The sequence below is a fragment of the Heteronotia binoei genome, chromosome 5, assembly GCF_032191835.1.
Source record: "Heteronotia binoei isolate CCM8104 ecotype False Entrance Well chromosome 5, APGP_CSIRO_Hbin_v1, whole genome shotgun sequence".
NCBI classification, from domain to species: domain Eukaryota; kingdom Metazoa; phylum Chordata; class Lepidosauria; order Squamata; family Gekkonidae; genus Heteronotia; species Heteronotia binoei.
The window spans coordinates 134,881,101-134,897,874 of record NC_083227.1 but is presented as its reverse complement, the minus strand read 5'-3'; the positions used below and the strand labels follow the sequence as shown (position 1 = coordinate 134,897,874).

At 40.2% G+C, this 16,774-nt stretch overlaps 1 protein-coding gene across 1 annotated transcript in view; it reads right to left on the bottom strand.

Moving 5' to 3' along the window:
* Positions 1–691: 691 nt before the first annotated feature.
* SAR1B (secretion associated Ras related GTPase 1B) overlaps positions 692–16,774 on the bottom strand; it is a 36,364-nt gene continuing 20,281 nt past the window's right edge. Inside the window, exons 2-7 of the mRNA XM_060240450.1 lie at positions 14,465–14,540; positions 9,719–9,838; positions 7,822–7,887; positions 4,796–4,899; positions 2,301–2,432; positions 692–1,356 (exon numbers count right to left, since the gene is read on the bottom strand). Of these exons, the coding sequence (XP_060096433.1) occupies positions 1,240–1,356; positions 2,301–2,432; positions 4,796–4,899; positions 7,822–7,887; positions 9,719–9,838; positions 14,465–14,522 (597 nt within the window). The 5' untranslated portion in view covers positions 14,523–14,540 and the 3' untranslated portion in view covers positions 692–1,239. The remainder of the gene's footprint in view (positions 1,357–2,300; positions 2,433–4,795; positions 4,900–7,821; positions 7,888–9,718; positions 9,839–14,464; positions 14,541–16,774) is intronic.

The following is a 16,774-nucleotide window of genomic DNA, read 5'->3' as shown; positions in this document are numbered from 1 at the left end:
ACTAACTGCACAGTCATACTGTAGCCTAACAAAAGAATGACAGCCAACAGTGGATGGGATAGTGATCCAAAAACACTGAGATTCAGTTCTGTGAACATGATCCATGTGCAGAACCAGGCTGCTACTTGTGGGTCAGCACCATTAAATACATAAAAACTTGCTGCAGCAGGACAGAACACATCCAGCATGACAACCAACTGTGGGCACCATCCCATGGCAGCCTTCCCTGTTCATCGTCTTGCGCCCTAGGCATTTAAAAAAAAAAAAAAAAAGCTCTGGAAGCAACAGGGTGTGCAACACTTTCTGCTATTCCTGTTGTTCTCTGGATTGGTGCAAGAGCGTTCAGGCCTTTGTCAGTGCTAAGGTCTGAAGGAGTGTGTATGCACAGAAAAGCTTATTCCCAGAATTAAACTTTGTTGGGGTTAACAGTGCCACTGGACTCAAACTTAGGTCTACAGCAGATAGCAAGACCATGGTACCTCTCTCACTGTACAATGTGAACAACCATGAGCAAATGTTAATATTCAAAAATATAGATGACATTAATTTGATCCAACATAAAGATAATCAGATAAATAATAAAAAGTCTATAGTACACTGAAATCATACTGCATTTCAGAAACTACCCTACATATTCACAGCTTGAGACATCCTTGCTAGGTTAAGACACATTAAAATGAAGTATTTCCCATTAAAGATGTCAAGAAACGGGATTTAGTTTTATTGCATGACGTTGCATAAGAAAGTATATTATTGAAAACCGTAAGGCATCATGCAATTATCCAGAAGCTGATTCATTACTATTCTTTGAGAGGCAGTTATACACTCTACATTTATAAAACCAGTTTTGAAAAAAGTACATAAAAATTTAACATGATGAGCATTAAATACGACCAACAAGTCTGTAGGGTTGAGTTGTTAAAAAGTGCATTTGAAAACATACTGTGTTGGAAGGTCACTCTGTCAAAAGAAAAAAAAAAGATGGACTGAAGACAACAGACAATCCATAAATCCCCAAAGAAGGTTGTTTGATAGGTCTAGAGTCTAATGTTACAAAATCCAAATTCACAAACTTGCTTAAAATCTGTTTTCAGTCCTTACACTTTAATTTTAACACAATTGATACAACAATAAAAAAAAATGCTTTTGTAACCAAAGTCTATTGGGTTCAAGTTATGTACACCAAGCAATCAAATAATGAACAGAATGGAGGTACTATGCACTAGAATGATTTTGGCATTAATCAATGTATTGGGCCATCCAACGAAAGCCTTCGCCATAGCCTTGTCTCTTTAGCACACTGCACATGAAGACTTCTAAGGGCCGGGTGTTCAATTCCTTCAGAGGAATACTGCCCTGAAAATCAGATAAGAACATTTCTGATCATAATACCATTGTTTAAAATAGATTCTTTATAATAAAACTATCAATTCCATATCATCTTTAGATAATGAATGCTTTTAGTGATTTAATAATTTAAATGCTGTGGAGACTCAGATTGACTTTTGACAACTACCACTTGATGGCTTGTGCTTGACCTATCGTACATGACACATTTGCTAAAATAAATGCCCAATGTTTACAGTTTCAGACATGCTGCTTAGGAGGCATAAATCTGCAAGGAGACTCCCGGGTTTTCATTATATTTGATGGGTCTTGATTAGGCTTCAGCATCAATACAAGGAGACCTGCTGTGCCCATATGCTGGTGCTAGGAGAGGAGCAGCTGCATGAATAGAGTGGTTTATAGGCGGGGGTCATCAAGCTGTATTTCATCTCATTCCCTCCCAGCTCCATTCAAACCACTTTATACATGAACTTTCTTAGGAGGAAAGCTATATAGCTAGTGGTGTCATCTCAGGCTGACATTATTTGGAGAGGGCTACAAAGCAGGAGAGGGGTTACCTACACAAACAGAGTCCTTAACTTTTCAGAGTGATTATATGGCCATATTGCATAGCTATCAAGAAAACAAAAGCCAAGTCCTGGCTCCCAGATGGCCATGCACAGTACCTGCATTTGCAGACATGTGTTTGTCACAGACATATTTTACATTAGGTGACATGTAAACATTTTGGGTATACACTTAAAGACAAGTGCTTCAAGTGATTTTCAGTAACACAAGATGTTGTTCAACTTAAATGGCAGATTTTCACTCTGGCAACCCGCCCTGAGCTTGCTTTGGCAGGAAGGGCAAGATATAAATCGAACAACAACAACAACAACAACAACAGTATTGAAACATTCCCTTCAGTGAGGAAGAAAATAAGAATATTTTGTGAAATGGGGAAATATTAATACCTTTCCTGTTGTTTGGCCGTACAAACCAAACATTTCTCGTAACCTCTCTTCACTGATGGCTTCTGGTCGGTCAATCTTGTTTCCAAGAATAAGGATAGGCACATTAGCAATAGTTTCATCTGTCATTAGTGCCTGTAAAGAAGAAGAAACTATTTTCAGGTTTTGTATAGCTACACAGAATGTTAAACAAATGTTACCAAAACAGAAAAATTTAAAGCAACAGAGAGGTCCATGGTGGAAAAAGTGAAGAGAGAATCTGGCATGGGAATAGAAGGATACATATACAATTATATTTTGGACTCAGTGATAATTAAACATTTGCATTTTAACATTAATGGATCACATGCATGTATTTTGAACCACACCTAGCATATCTAGTATTCTGATAGCTGAGCGCACAACTTTATAAAATAAAACGTTTATATTTTAACATTATTAGACGTCTCCAGTTTTGACTTTTTTCTTCTCAATGAACAAATTAATCATCTATGGATCTAAATTACTATGACAGAAGACCTCTTAGTCTGAAGAAAAGAAAAACACAGTTAAAAAATAAAAAAACCTAGCAGCCTGCCAGTTAAGACTCCTTTCCCAAGCTCAGCTCCCTGTGCCATCACCAGCAGAAGTAAGGCAAGCTGTGACCAGAGACAGGGCTTTTTCTGTGGTGACATTTTTAGCAAATCTCTTGAGGCTTGCCTGTTACCTATTTTACTTTCATTCAGATGCCAAACTAAAGCATTTTTTTTACCCATGCTTTTAACTATAGGGGTCAGTCTTTTCTTAATTGCTTTATAGTCTGCTCTTAGCTAGAAGATTAGAAAATGGTTTTAACAATACCAATGTAGTAGAGTGGTATTTGTGTTACATATTTTTATGTACTGTTGGGTTTTATTGGCAATTGGTTTTTATTGCTTTATTGGCATATTTTTATTGTGTTGGTTGGCTTTGTTTTACTTGTGAGCTGGCTCAGGAGAGGCAGTACACCCATTTTCTAAATAAATAAATACAAACCAGCCTCAAGTATGAGCTTCAAGCCACCCTGCAGCAATGTGAAGACTTGCTGCATAATGTTTTGCTGGGACCCTATTTTCATGCCAACATTTGTCAAAGAAAAGTACTTTTCCTATACAAGATGTTGTTGTGGTGGCCTTCCCTTCCCACAGAGGTTTAAAATTAAATAAGTACATTCATCATTGACTACTGCCAACCTCTCCTTATCTAGTCCACTTCTGCTGGAGCATCCTTATTCCTCCTAATTTTTGGCAAAAATTAATCCAACTGTAATTGCCTACTAGGTCTCCATGGTCTTTCCTTTTATTTTAAACATATTGCAGAGTAGAATGATTTATGGATTTATTTTATAGTCAATATCATCTATTGTTTTCCCACAATGTTTTATTTTTGTCTGTAATAGAAGGGGTACCACTGGTGCATACATAGAATAGGAGAATGAATGGTTGGCTGCATGTAGGGAAGGAACAGATTGACCCATGTCCTAGCGTATAAGTACTCTACCAGCAACAAGCGCAGGAGTCAAATCTCTTTGACTTTCATCCTTAACACAAGGCTACACCTATCTTGCTAATTTTTTCCCCATCAAGTCACAGCCAATTTATGGTGACCCCATAGGGTTTTCAAGGCACGAGATACTCAGAGGTGGTTTGCCATTGCCTGCCTCTACACCATGACCCTGGTATTCCTCGGAGATCTCCCATCCAAATATTAGCCAGGGCTGACACTGCTTAATTTCTGAGATCTGATGTCTGTCTGGTGTATAGGATAACTCAAATAATAAAGGATGTTGTTCCCCTAAGGTCTAATTCATAGTCCTTAGGGAGTTCACTCAATTAAGATATGGGGAAATGACGAATTCTCTGGAAGACAGGGTTAGAAGTAGTTCACAGAGTTAAGGAAGAGATTTAAAACAACAATGAAAACATACCCCAGAGTCTCCATCTACTACTGCACTTCACCCTAAAGTGCTACAGAGTAAGAAGCAGCAAAGCCAATATCATTACAGAACACTGACAAGTTCTTTTAAGGGCAGTGGTGGCCATTTCTGCCAATTAACCACTCCGGCTGCGCCCCACTGAACCTCCCCTCAGAGTGGGGGTCTGTAGTGGGAGGGGGAAATTGACAGGAATCACTGCCTCCTCTTAAGAAAATTTTGGAATGTGTCAGATCGAGGCCACAGTTGTAGTGCAGGGGGAGGGACCTAGGATCCTTAGTCAGTGACAAGGTTAGTTATCTATCTGCTATTGACAAATGGGGAAAGAGGATAAGACAGATGGAGGCACAATGCCTTTTATGTGCAGAGAATCATTACCCCAACTCTGCCCCACAAATGGTCCCTACAATATAATAATGATCGCTATATCTTGATCATAGGCATACTGCAAGTGTATTAAATCAAACGCACTATACACAGAACTGCTCTGGCGGGAAGGGTAGGATATAAATCGAACAAAATAAATAAAAAATAATAATACACTCACATCAAGTTCTTGCTTCGATTCAGCCAGTCTTTCATGATCTGCACAGTCCACCAGAAAGACAATACCGTTGATGGCAGGCAAGTAGTTTTTCCAAACTCTACGAGCTAACAAAAGACAGTCATAAATTAACTTGAAGACAAAATCCCTTTACTTTCAGAAACTGATTTCCATTTGCTAATGGCATCTCATTCGGCAGCAGAAACTTTAAATAGAGTTTGGTGTGCCCTTTTTACATCCGTTTTTTTAAAAGCCCACTTCCTATAGTATTGGGTCTGAAATTTCTCATAGTACTTGGTATAAAATTGATAGCTGTATTATTTTTACTGTGCAAAAAAAAAAAATCTGAATACCCACAAAAAAAAATTCTAAGTGTTGTGTTAGATTAATGGGCAAACAGCTTGCAGCTCTTGAAAAATGCAACAAATACAATTACTAAATGTAGGGATGGATTTCAAAAACAGTGGCTCAGCGCACACAACACAAAACTATATTGTTTTTGTTTTCAGTTAAAAGAACCATAGCGTGGTCATTCAAATGTGTGCCACTCTTCTAATTATGATTAGTTAGGGTATATCAATCCAGGGTCTAAAACAAGGATGTGAAGTTCATTAACCAAAGGTCATCTCAACTATGGTATGGCATAATGTATGATGAACATGGGCCTCTTGGGTTAATCCTGGCTTTCTTCCTTACAATACAGGCTGGAATATCAGCTGGGTCTAATGAAGCCAATGAAATCTGCATTTGATGAGGCAAACCAAGATTTGAATGATCGTCTATGAGCCAAATCCTGATTTCATCAATTAACCAAGATGAAACTAAATAAAAAGTTTTAAAACATGGTTTCATGTCATGTCCAAGCTGAGCCGCAGAGGTTTAATTTAATTTTAGAGGAGTATACTTGCTCTAGAAAGCTGAACCACTCCTAAGGCAATAATACTGCATTTAGTACATCCTAGGAAACATTGTCTTTGATTGATCAAATGACTTCCATGCAAGCTGATTTTTTTTTTTTTGCAAATAATACTGATCACTTCAATCTAGTGAAGTTCAGCAGCACAGTAAGTCCATATATATGCATTAACTTCAATTTATACATTAGTGTACTGGCCTCTTTGGCTTGCCATAAGTGGTAGTGTTGGAGCTCAGCCTTAATTAGGTTGATTACATTCCATGCCTTGTTGTTCAGTTTTGGCCCTTTCTTGCCACCAGTTGCAGCTGTAATTGTTGTATTTTATGGGACGACAATAAAGCTGTTGGTTTTATCTTCTTGGAGCAGTCACTCTTTTCAGCGAACTTATCAATACACATGATTTTACATGTATAAAATATGTATTATATGATCATTATGAAAATAAAGTGGTGAATTTGGTGGGTGGGGTTAATATCACTTAAGTCTGGGGTTCCCAATGTGGTACCCATGGGCACCATGGCACCAGTCAACATCTTTCCTGGTGCCCACCATAGAAAGTGGGAAGGCTAGGTGGGTTTTGCCTAAAAAGACTCCTGACTGGCCATCAGAGGTTTCACTGACAGTGCAGATTTTTAAAAAGCCACCACCACAGCAAAAAGATCTTCACTGTGTGACTGAAGGTAAGCTGCAGCAGCCATATTGTGGCTGGTTCTGCCTCACGTGGCAGCCATTTTGTGGCTTTGCTCACCATGCTGTGTCAGAGTTCCAAAGGTGCCCATGGATAAGACAGAGGTTCTCTGGCTGGGTGTGGGGGAGCTGTGCTCAGTTGTGACTCCCAAACCTTAATGGTGCGTCTGACTGTCAAGAGTCTGACCATGATCTGAGATGCCATCTTGTCTATGGAGGCCCCAGTCACGAAGGTTGCCAAGCTGGTGTTTTTTCCAGCTGTGCCATGTTAGGCAACTGGCTCCCTACCTGTCTCACCCCAACCTAGCAACAGGGGTCTACCCTTGCACCTGAGTTGGAAATTCCAACTGATCCAGAATGCAACCATGTGAGACCTTACAAGGACCCCTTGGACAACACACATTTGACTTGTGCTACAAGAGCTACACTGGCTTCCAGTAGAGCACTGGATCCAGTTCAAGGTTCTAGTTTTGACCTTCAAGGCCATTAGCCAGGGACCCACATACCTTCAGGACCACATTTCTCAATAAGCCCCTGGAAGAACTCCAGGAGTAAGAACCTCCTAGTGGTCCCTGGCCTGAGAGAGATTTGACTGTGCTTGACTAGGGTTTTTGGCCCTAGCCCCCACCTGGTGGAACTCTCTGCCAGAGAACATCCATGCCTTATGGGATTTATTACCTTTTCATAGGGTTTGCAAGGCAGAGATGTTCCACCAGACATTTGGTTGAGGACAGCGGCAGCCTGGCATTCTCATACCCTTACCTTCCCCCTCATTCCTCCACATCCCCTCATCTAGGGGGTTGCTGGAAACTGAAATTCATTGTCATGTTGGCTATTGTATTGCCCAATTTTTTTAATATTTAAAATTTTATTTTAAACCTATTATTTATTGTATTTTACTTCTAATGTAAGCTATCCTGAGCCCTGCTTTCAGGGAAGGGTGGCCAACAAATCGAATGAATGAATGAATGAATGAATGAATGAATGAATGAATGAATGAATGAAATGAATGCATGAAATGAATGCATGAAATGAATGCATGAAATGACTGCATGAAATGAATGCATGAAATGAATGCATGAAATGAATTAAATAAATAAAACGCTCAAAAAGATTGGGAATTCCTGATTTAAGGTGACATATTTAAGTTGCCTTCATACCTTTAAGAGCTTTACAATAGCTTAAGCATCTTGTAGCCCACACTTTAAATCACGATATATGTCATACAAAAGCAAGCAGCAGAAAAATTTGTATTTCTTTGTAAGAGATTAGTACTATCAAAGGTTATCAGCATTTGAAACATACATCCCAAATATAGGGTTGGTGTGGCTTCCATATAATGACCTCTTGTACACAGCAAGGAAAGACTAGTTTTACCCAAATCTTATTGAGGAAAATAATCCTACAGCGCATCGATATAATTTACCTTGGGCATGTCCACCTAGATCAAAAGTAGTGAAAGTCATACCAGCGATCGTCAGCTCTTCTGAAGCTGCAGGCACAAAATTAGATTCGTTTTATTATAACATATAATACAGCTAGCATTCTCACAGGTTTATAGATGTAGATATCTATCACTCTGGCAAATCTTTACTAAACAAGCAAACCATGTCAAAATGATGAAATTAAACCACAGAACTGAAACCAAACCAATTAATGTCCTGGGCCTAAACTTTTAACTCAGAAGAAAATGTTCTTGCTGTGAGTGAAATCTACACCCAAGACCCATTCAGATAAACAGCTTAACTCAGGTCATTCTGCTTTCAGCACAGTGGGACTTTTTGAATGCTTACAGCATGTAATCCAGACAGCTGCGCATGTTTAACTCCCAGGACATCAACTAAATTTATCCGGGAAGTTAAACAGATGCAACGGGATGCTAATGGCTTACCACTTACATGTAACAGCTTTGCATATGCTCTGGTCATACTCGCAGAGGACTTAGCTAGATAATGTCTCCTGTGAAAATTACCCTTAAAATGTGCAGAAGTAGCTTCCATTACAGCAAAAGATGTGAAAAATCAGAGAAGACTATCATCATACTAAACTGCTATGCCCTGAATTTCATCATCTGTTTAGATGAAAGGGAAATTACAGGAGGCTATACACATGACTGTATCCACAAACTATATTCTACCAATGGAGAGAGGGAGATTTTAGCTAGTTTCCCCTTCCCATTGCATTCCCCAAGCTGTTCCCAAGGGTCACATAGGAGCAGCATTTCAGGAAACACAAAATTTCACTGGAAAACTGAGCCATGTCAGTTACAGGAGGTACTGTGAAGGATCTCACTCCAAGACATTGAAGAATTGCTCCTAGTTACAGCAGACAACACAGTTCTAGATGGACCAGTAGTCTGATTTACTGGCTGCAACCTACTTTTAGACAGATCAGAATGCAAACCCTGCTATCTAACCACTGTGTCTTTCCTTGGTTAGGACCAGTCAGTTTAAGGTCACTGTGCATAAAATTCATTAGACATAAAAATGGAGGAGAGCAAGAAAAGACTACCTGCTAGTTTAAAACAGTGAAATCAGATGATCTCCAGTAGAAGTGACTGGGCAATGTGTTGAATTTTGTAAGCTGCAACAGCAAACAAACTATTTATAGGAAACTACATTGGTCAGGTAGCAGGAAACAGTCCTTAACAAAAGTGGTGTTGATTCAAGGGCACTCTTCCCTCCTAGCTAGAGGCTAGCTGCTCCTTACACTCCAATATTTCTCAAATGTCTTAAACTTAGCCCAGCCTTTCTATACTTATGCTACCCTCTTTCCTTTGTTCAACCACAAGACATCATCTGTTCTTCATATGCATGTAGAAAGACTTTTCCTTGCCTTAATGCATATACAACGAGCTGCTGATTCTGAAGGTGTGCAACTTAAACATTTGAAATGGAATAAAACAGAATTGTCTGTCCCCCTAAGGCCACTCACATAGAAGCAGAACAAAGTAACATCCATTTCTGAATCTGCCAACTCTTAGATCAAATTGATTTGTGAAGAAGAAAGCGTAAACTCATTCCCACAAATCCTGTGTGGACCAGTGGAGGTCCACTGGTAGGGTGAATTTAGCTCCACTCCATGTGCTGGCTATCAGAAGAGGGGTATCACCTTCTTGGAATATCATGACCCAGTGGGGTTAGGCCAACACTTCAGGTGCCCCACATAGCCCAAGGGAGGCTTGTTCCATGGCTTGAAAACTGCTGTTCTATTTCTTACTTGCATTATCCACAAGCTACTTTTGACACAAAAAAATGAACAAAGCACACCTGAAATTTAAAGCCGCACCAAGTGTATACAAGAGCAGGGCAACGCTGACTTACTTGGATGTAATGTTGGGACATGCTGTCCAAGTCTGTCATCTTTAAGCATGTGCAAAAGGGTAGTTTTTCCAGAATTATCCAATCCAAGAAATACTAATTTGCCAGTTTTCTTGTACAGTCCTAAAAAAAGGAAGTTAACCGGTGAGTTGCTGGATTACCTTAGCCAGTGCTCAGAATGGAACATACCAATAGCTTATCTCAGAACACGTTATGCAAGCAGATTGCCACACAATGTTTAGGTTCAGAGTACTCTGTAACTCATGCAAGGAAGATGAAGATGCCTTCAAAACATCATACTATAATATTCTCATTCTAGTTGAATCTGGTCTACCAGAAGTAGGGAAAAAAGGATTCCAACTGATATTACACTAACTTTGCCTGGAAGAGATCTTTCCAGCCACAATTCTGATACACTGGAAGCGTAAGTCCAGTTCAGGCAAGGCCAGTCCATAAAACTGCTCTGGGGTCAATTTTTCAATCCACACTGAAAACAAGCCCCATATCGCTGACCTGGATAGCCCAGGCTAGCCCAATCTCATCAGATCTCAAAAGCTAAGCAGGGTTGGTTGGCTCTGGCCAGTATTAGGAAGGGAGACCACAAAGGAATACCAGGGTCACTTTGCAAAGCCAGGCAATGACAAACCACTTCTGAATGCCTCTTGCCTTGAAAACCATATGGAGTCACCAAAAGTCAGTAGCAGAAGTGGGGAGGGACGGTGGCTCAGTGGTAGAGCATCTGCTTGGGAAGCAGAAGGTCCCAGGTTCAATTCCCGGCATCTCCAAAAAAGGGTCCAGGCAAATAGGCATGAAAAACCTCAGCTTGAGACCCTGGAGAGCCGCTGCCAGTCTGAGAAGACAATACTGACTTTGATGGACCAAAGGTCTGATTCAGTATAAGGCAGCTTCATATGTTCATATGTTCAACTGAACACCCCCCCCCCCCAAAAAAGGAAGCCATGTTAATCAGCCTGCAAATATCTTGTCACATTACAATGCTCAAACACTGTTAACTGCCATTATAGTCCTGTTTTTATAGACCAATTTTTGTTTAAGGCTGAAGGTAAAAAGGAATTGAATGAGTTTTGAGGAAACTAAGATAGCTCCATTGAGACAAGGGGGAAAAGCAAGCTTTCAGGTTGGAAGTTTTAAGAAAAAATTGCATTAAGGCATTTGCCAGCTAATTTTTTTTAAATAAGGAAGTTCATTTAATACATATCATCCAACAACAATTTACTGGGATGTGGAGTAAACTTTAAAAGTAAAGTCTGTACGAACAGGGACTTATACAATCAAGAGAAATATCAACAGAAAATCAGGGCAAGGAAGGCCAACACTACATTTCCGGTCTAATGAGAAAATGGCCCCCCAAAAGGGTTTGGAACCCACCCTATACCACAGGAGAGGGAGGCATTTGCTAGCTAAATTCTGAAACCCAACAGAAGGTATTCCTTCAGTTATGGAACATCTTCAATATGCCTTCAGTCAGTTACTCCTTTACAGTCTTTAAATGGCCAGTTGTTTATTGCTTTGAAGGCTCGTTAAACAGTTAATTTCTGTATGCTTTCCTCTCTAATCAAAATCTAAACCAAAAGATACCATCTATACATAAGTAGTATGTATGCTTATGGAACACAACAATATATTTTCCAAGATAAAGACAACAACATCATATTCCCAATTATGGCACAGTTCTGCCATGACAACCAGCTGGATTAGATCAAGGCTTCACAATTTTCACTGGATGTGTCTCTAGAGATATTCCTTTTAACTTCACAAAATACGGAAATCCTTATGCGCCGAGTTCTCTTTTGGGCATATTCAGAATGCGATGAAAAGTCCCAGAAGACCTTTAGAAGAGGGCAAGCTGTCACCAAAACAACGTTGTGGTATATTTGTTTCAAACTGACAGTGGAGATTTTGTAGGCTGCCAGTCCTAGTTTAAGATGATTGCACTAACATAGTGCAAACTTTTTATACACAACTCTTTAAATAATCTAATCTTCAAAACAGATGTATTTAGCATACAAATGAGTATCAGTTTTAAAAGGTTTCACCTCTGACATGCTGTAATCCCTTGCACTTTTACTTGGGAACAAGTCCCACTAGCCCCAGTGAGATTTATTTCTGAGTCAACAAGCACTGGATCAGGCTGTACGCCAGTCTCCTCTACAGATGATGCTAAAAGCATCTGTAACCTCCTGTCCAAAGCTTCTGGCTTATTTTGGTTGTTATGCTGGTGAGCAAAGCAGAAGTCACTTGAAAAGCTTCTAACAGGCAGCCTAACAAGTTCTTCTGCACAAGATATGCCTCCAGGAAAACTAGAGCTGATTTTTTTTTGAAAGACAACGTTCACTGTTGCCAAGAACAGCACAATACAAAGGTGCCTTGATTGCCTTCAAACTGGAGAGTATGGGATGGCCCATCCGAGTTTGTTTTTAGGCAACAGAGCAGAAACAGAAATACTTTACTAGACTCAAGGTCTGCTTCAGTAATTAGAGTGTGTGTACTTTTCCTTCAGGGAAAATAAATACAATGACGATGTCTCAAACAGCAGATTACGACACAGGACAGCTTGCTACTGTTTCAGTGTTTTATAAACTGGAATACAAACTAAATTACATTACACCTGTATTCTTTAACCAGGTCTTATTACAATATACCAGCTAATGTAACTTTAAACAGTAGTAATGATGGGTGCAGCTTCTTTTCTTTGTACATGAACCATGGGGACTTTTCTTGATCATTCTGAAGACTGCTGGCTGATTGGCCAGTTGTGAAGCGACTTCTGTCTCTCCTTGCGCATCTCCCTTGACTGACGGCTCAGTTGATGTACTTTGTCCTCTTGCTCTACCATCCACAACAGTCACTCCATTTGTTAGGGAATAAGAAAAATATAACTGATACATAGTATAACAGCAGCCCTACAGACTAGCCCACCCTTGGTTGCAACTGCCATAATCAGTAGCAACAAGAGGTAGGAGGTGGTCAGCAAGAAGGCGGACACAGAAAACAAGGTGAGCTGCATGCACAGTGAGGAAGAAGAAATATTAAGCTGGCAACGGAGTGATGGTGAGGTGGGGTCTGTCAGCAGGTTGCATCCAAGTGGAGTAGTAGCAAAGGAAGGAATTAGAAGTGTTCATCTTCCAGTCACTATGGAAGACAAGTACAGCAAAACTGGAATCAAATGCAATGTCCTCTCAGTTAAGCTCTAAATAGCAGATACACAGCATACATATATCCCTGGCACAAGCCCTTTTCTGTTGTTGCATTTGACCATGTGTAAAAGATGAACATGCTACACATGATACTCCTAGTATGTGCAACTGCCATTTCTTCTGAATGGGGCAAGGTGGGTGTTTGCAGCTTCAGAACTGTCTGGCAATAGATGAGCAGTAGCTAAAACCTCCCCACAAGTTGCCCCTTTCAGAAGAAACAGTGACTGTGGATATCAGAAGGATTTTGTGTATGATATTTGTCCCACACATGCAGCCACAGAGTCAGAAATTAACAACTGAAAATAATGTGTGTTATTGTAATAACACACGGCTTTCTGTTAATGTATACTCTCAGCCAATAGCATACCCCATTCTAAACACTTCAGTATTATGATACCAGGTCAAGGTTGCTCAGGTCTTGCATAATGATGCAGAAGAGTTGTGTATTAAAATGCACAATTAATCCTGTGTGTGTGTGCTGTTTTGTCTTGGCAAATCCGAGCTCCCTCATTGGTTGGGACTGGGTGGGACTGTGGTGCATCAACCTTTGTCCCACCAAACCATCAATCAACTGCTCCTGCATTGCATTGGCTGACTCTGATCTCCCCCACCTACTGCTGACCCCAGGACAGATGAGGATTGGCCCTCTGGGGAAACTGCAAGACAAAGGCTGCTGTTAGGCAACTAAAATTGCTTCATTCAGTAAAAACCAACCAAGCTTGGCTCTCTCAGTATAAGGTGGTGGGGGAAGCCCTTTCAAGTCCTGTTTTGGCCTTTGAGGGAGAACTCATTGGTTGACTCCACTCCTCTCTCCTACCCCAGTAGCTGTTACTAGCCAGTCAAGCTGCTTCTGTCAGTCAAAGGCAACCAACCTTGATTCTGGCAGTTCATGGCTCTCCCATTGGCTAAGCTGCCTGTCACTCTGCTTTTCACAGGAGAGAAAGAAAGCCTTCCCTCAACTGGCTGAGGAATGGAGGAGGAGTGAAGGCTTTCTCTTGATTGGCTGAGGACTCCTCCCTATCTTCCTCTGGAAGGGAAACAGACAGAGATAGGGGGGGAAAGGGCATCCTGTACCAGCAAGCCAGATTCAGAGAGAGATAGGGAAAGAAAGCGAGAGACAGAGACAGACTGAAATCCTGTGCTTAAGACCAACATTGTTATCAGAGAGAGAGGTATCACTGGAAGATATCACTAAAGACCTCTGAAGGAGAATTCATTGGGGCCACTCCTAATTATGGCTGCCAGTTCTAGGTTAGTGAGAAATTCCTGGAGATTCTGTGGTGGAGTTTGAGGAGGACATAGAAGTTAGGGTTTCAGAGTGGGATTTGCCAGACTCAGGTTCTTGCTGTGGAAGCGGACTGGATGATTTCAGACCCGTCACAGACTTTCAGCCTAACCTGCCTCACAATGTTGTTGCTCATATCAAAGTGGGGGAGAGGAGATTGATGTAAGCTGCTTGTTTTTCATTTGGTTCCAATTAACACCCACAGGGGAATGGAAATTACACTATCAATGTGGAGTTTAATCTTACCTAAAAACTGCAGTACGCTACTGAAACCGCTATAAATCCAGTCAAATATAAAGGACATATCCAAACCTTGCAGGTTCTGAAAGAAACAAAAGATATTCAATATGTTAAATTACATTTAAACTGTACTGAAACAGCAACATGAAAAAAAGTGCAGAGAACCAGCATTTATACACAGAGGCTCACTTTATGATATCCCAATACATCACAATGCTGATCCTTTCAAAACGGAATAGCTGTAGACTATGTTGTAGAGAAAACATTTTATTTTCTCTTCTTTAAAAGAGTGTTAGGACTGGAACTTGAAACTACAGCAATTCTCCCATGCTGTCAGGGAAGCTGTCTTTACTCTGACCCAAACCGAGCAAATCATGAGAGTGGAGGACCAAACTGTGAACAGTCAACTTGAGGGTACATAATGTACAAACCGTAAATTTTCACAAGATCACAGGTCTCCTTCCATAAAGGAGAAAAAAGTTCACAGTTAATTTTCATGGAAGTGAACCCACTGCCATCTAGGGATGCTGCTCCCCAGATGGAGGTGGGGGATCCCTCAGGGATAAGGTGAGACTTGGCAACCCTACCACCATCTCATACACCTTTCAAGTTACATTGCTGACACAAGTCAAAAGCTCATGCCGTGAAAAAGTTGTGAAAGCAACGTCACCCCAGAGTCGAAAACGACTGGTGCTTGCACAGGGGACCTTTCCTTTCCTTTGAAAGCGTCTTATTAATTTTTTTAGAATATGATGCCAGCCTTCCCCCCACAATATAAAAGACACAGTAAATGGGATCACAGTGTGAAAATCATAATGAATTAAAAAAAAACAACAACTGTGATATATGGACTACTATATCTTATTATCTTTTGCTTCAAAATGCTGCGGCCGAGGGCACCATAAAATAAAAAGAGCCCTTATATATTGGAATGATAAAGATTGATATCCATAGCATGCTTAGGATATATATATAGATTGTTGGGTTGCTTTCTATATAAGCTAGGTCCCATAGAAAACTAGAAGGAAAGAAATAACTGATCTTTTCATGCAAGCTGGTTTCCTTAAGTTATTATTAAAGTTGAATTACATTGAATTGATAGGCTACCTTTGAAAGAGCCCCATGGCTCAGAGTGTTAAAACTGCAGTACTGCAGTACTAAACTCTGCTCCCGACCTGAGTTCAATCCCCGGCAGAAGCTGAGTTTTCAGGTAGCTGGCTCGAGGTTGACTCAGCCTTCCAACCTTCCGAGGTCAGTAAAATGAGTACCCAGCTTGCTGAGGGGAAAGCCTAGATGACTGGGGAAGGCAATGGCAAACCACTCCGTAAAAAGTCTGCCTTGAAAAAGTTGTGAAAGCAACGTCACCTCAGAGTCGAAAACGACTGGTGCTTGCACAGGGGACCTTTCCTTTCCTTTGAAAGAGTCTTATAATATATTACCAATATAATTGAGTTGTTGCATATAGTACAGCATATAAATAAGTTGGCAACCTTGACCATGGTTTAAATTAATCTCTGTACCTTTAAGCCAATGGAATTGTATAACCAGCTGCATGTAATAATGAAGAACATTCTCTTAAGAAGGACTAGTTGTTAGTATCTTTAGAGCTTTCTTGCCATCAATACAAGAACAGGCTTTGTTCCTGCTTGAAAAAGAAGACTGGCATGCTCTTTATATAAATTATATTTTCCATCATGAGGACTCATTGCTTGTAATTTTGGAGAATATTATGCCAGCTATTGAAGAGAAGGTTTGGAACCTCATAAAGAAACATGATTGGCTTGCTCCCTATATAAAAGTGAAAGCAAAAATGGGTGAGTTTAAAGAGTACATGTTCCTTGCAATAGTGTAGTCTAATAATTTTGAGGAATTAGGGTCATCCAAGGGTCATCAAAACACACTATATCTGTTCAATACCAACCTTTATCAGTGTATTGTTATATTTGTATTTTTAAGGTGGTTTCTTCATGACGTCTGAGTGCTTGAACTTATGGAGAGTGTTTAGCCAGCAATGAAACAGGTTTTGTACTTGCTTATAAAAAGAAACTGACTTGCTCCTTATCACAGCCCAACAAGACTTCTGATGAAGTGGCAGTACAAAACCAGTCTACAACTAGTTACTCATTGAATGAACTCTGGTTGAAAATGCTGTGAATGACAGTTGCAAAATTTAGAAGTAGTTTTATTTAAAAGATATAGTAGCCCATAAAGAATGAACTCTATTGAAAATGCTGTATTACAATGCACGAATGAACTCTGTTCAAAATGTAGATAGATCCAGGTGGACAGCTGTGTTGGTCTGAAGCAGAACAAAGC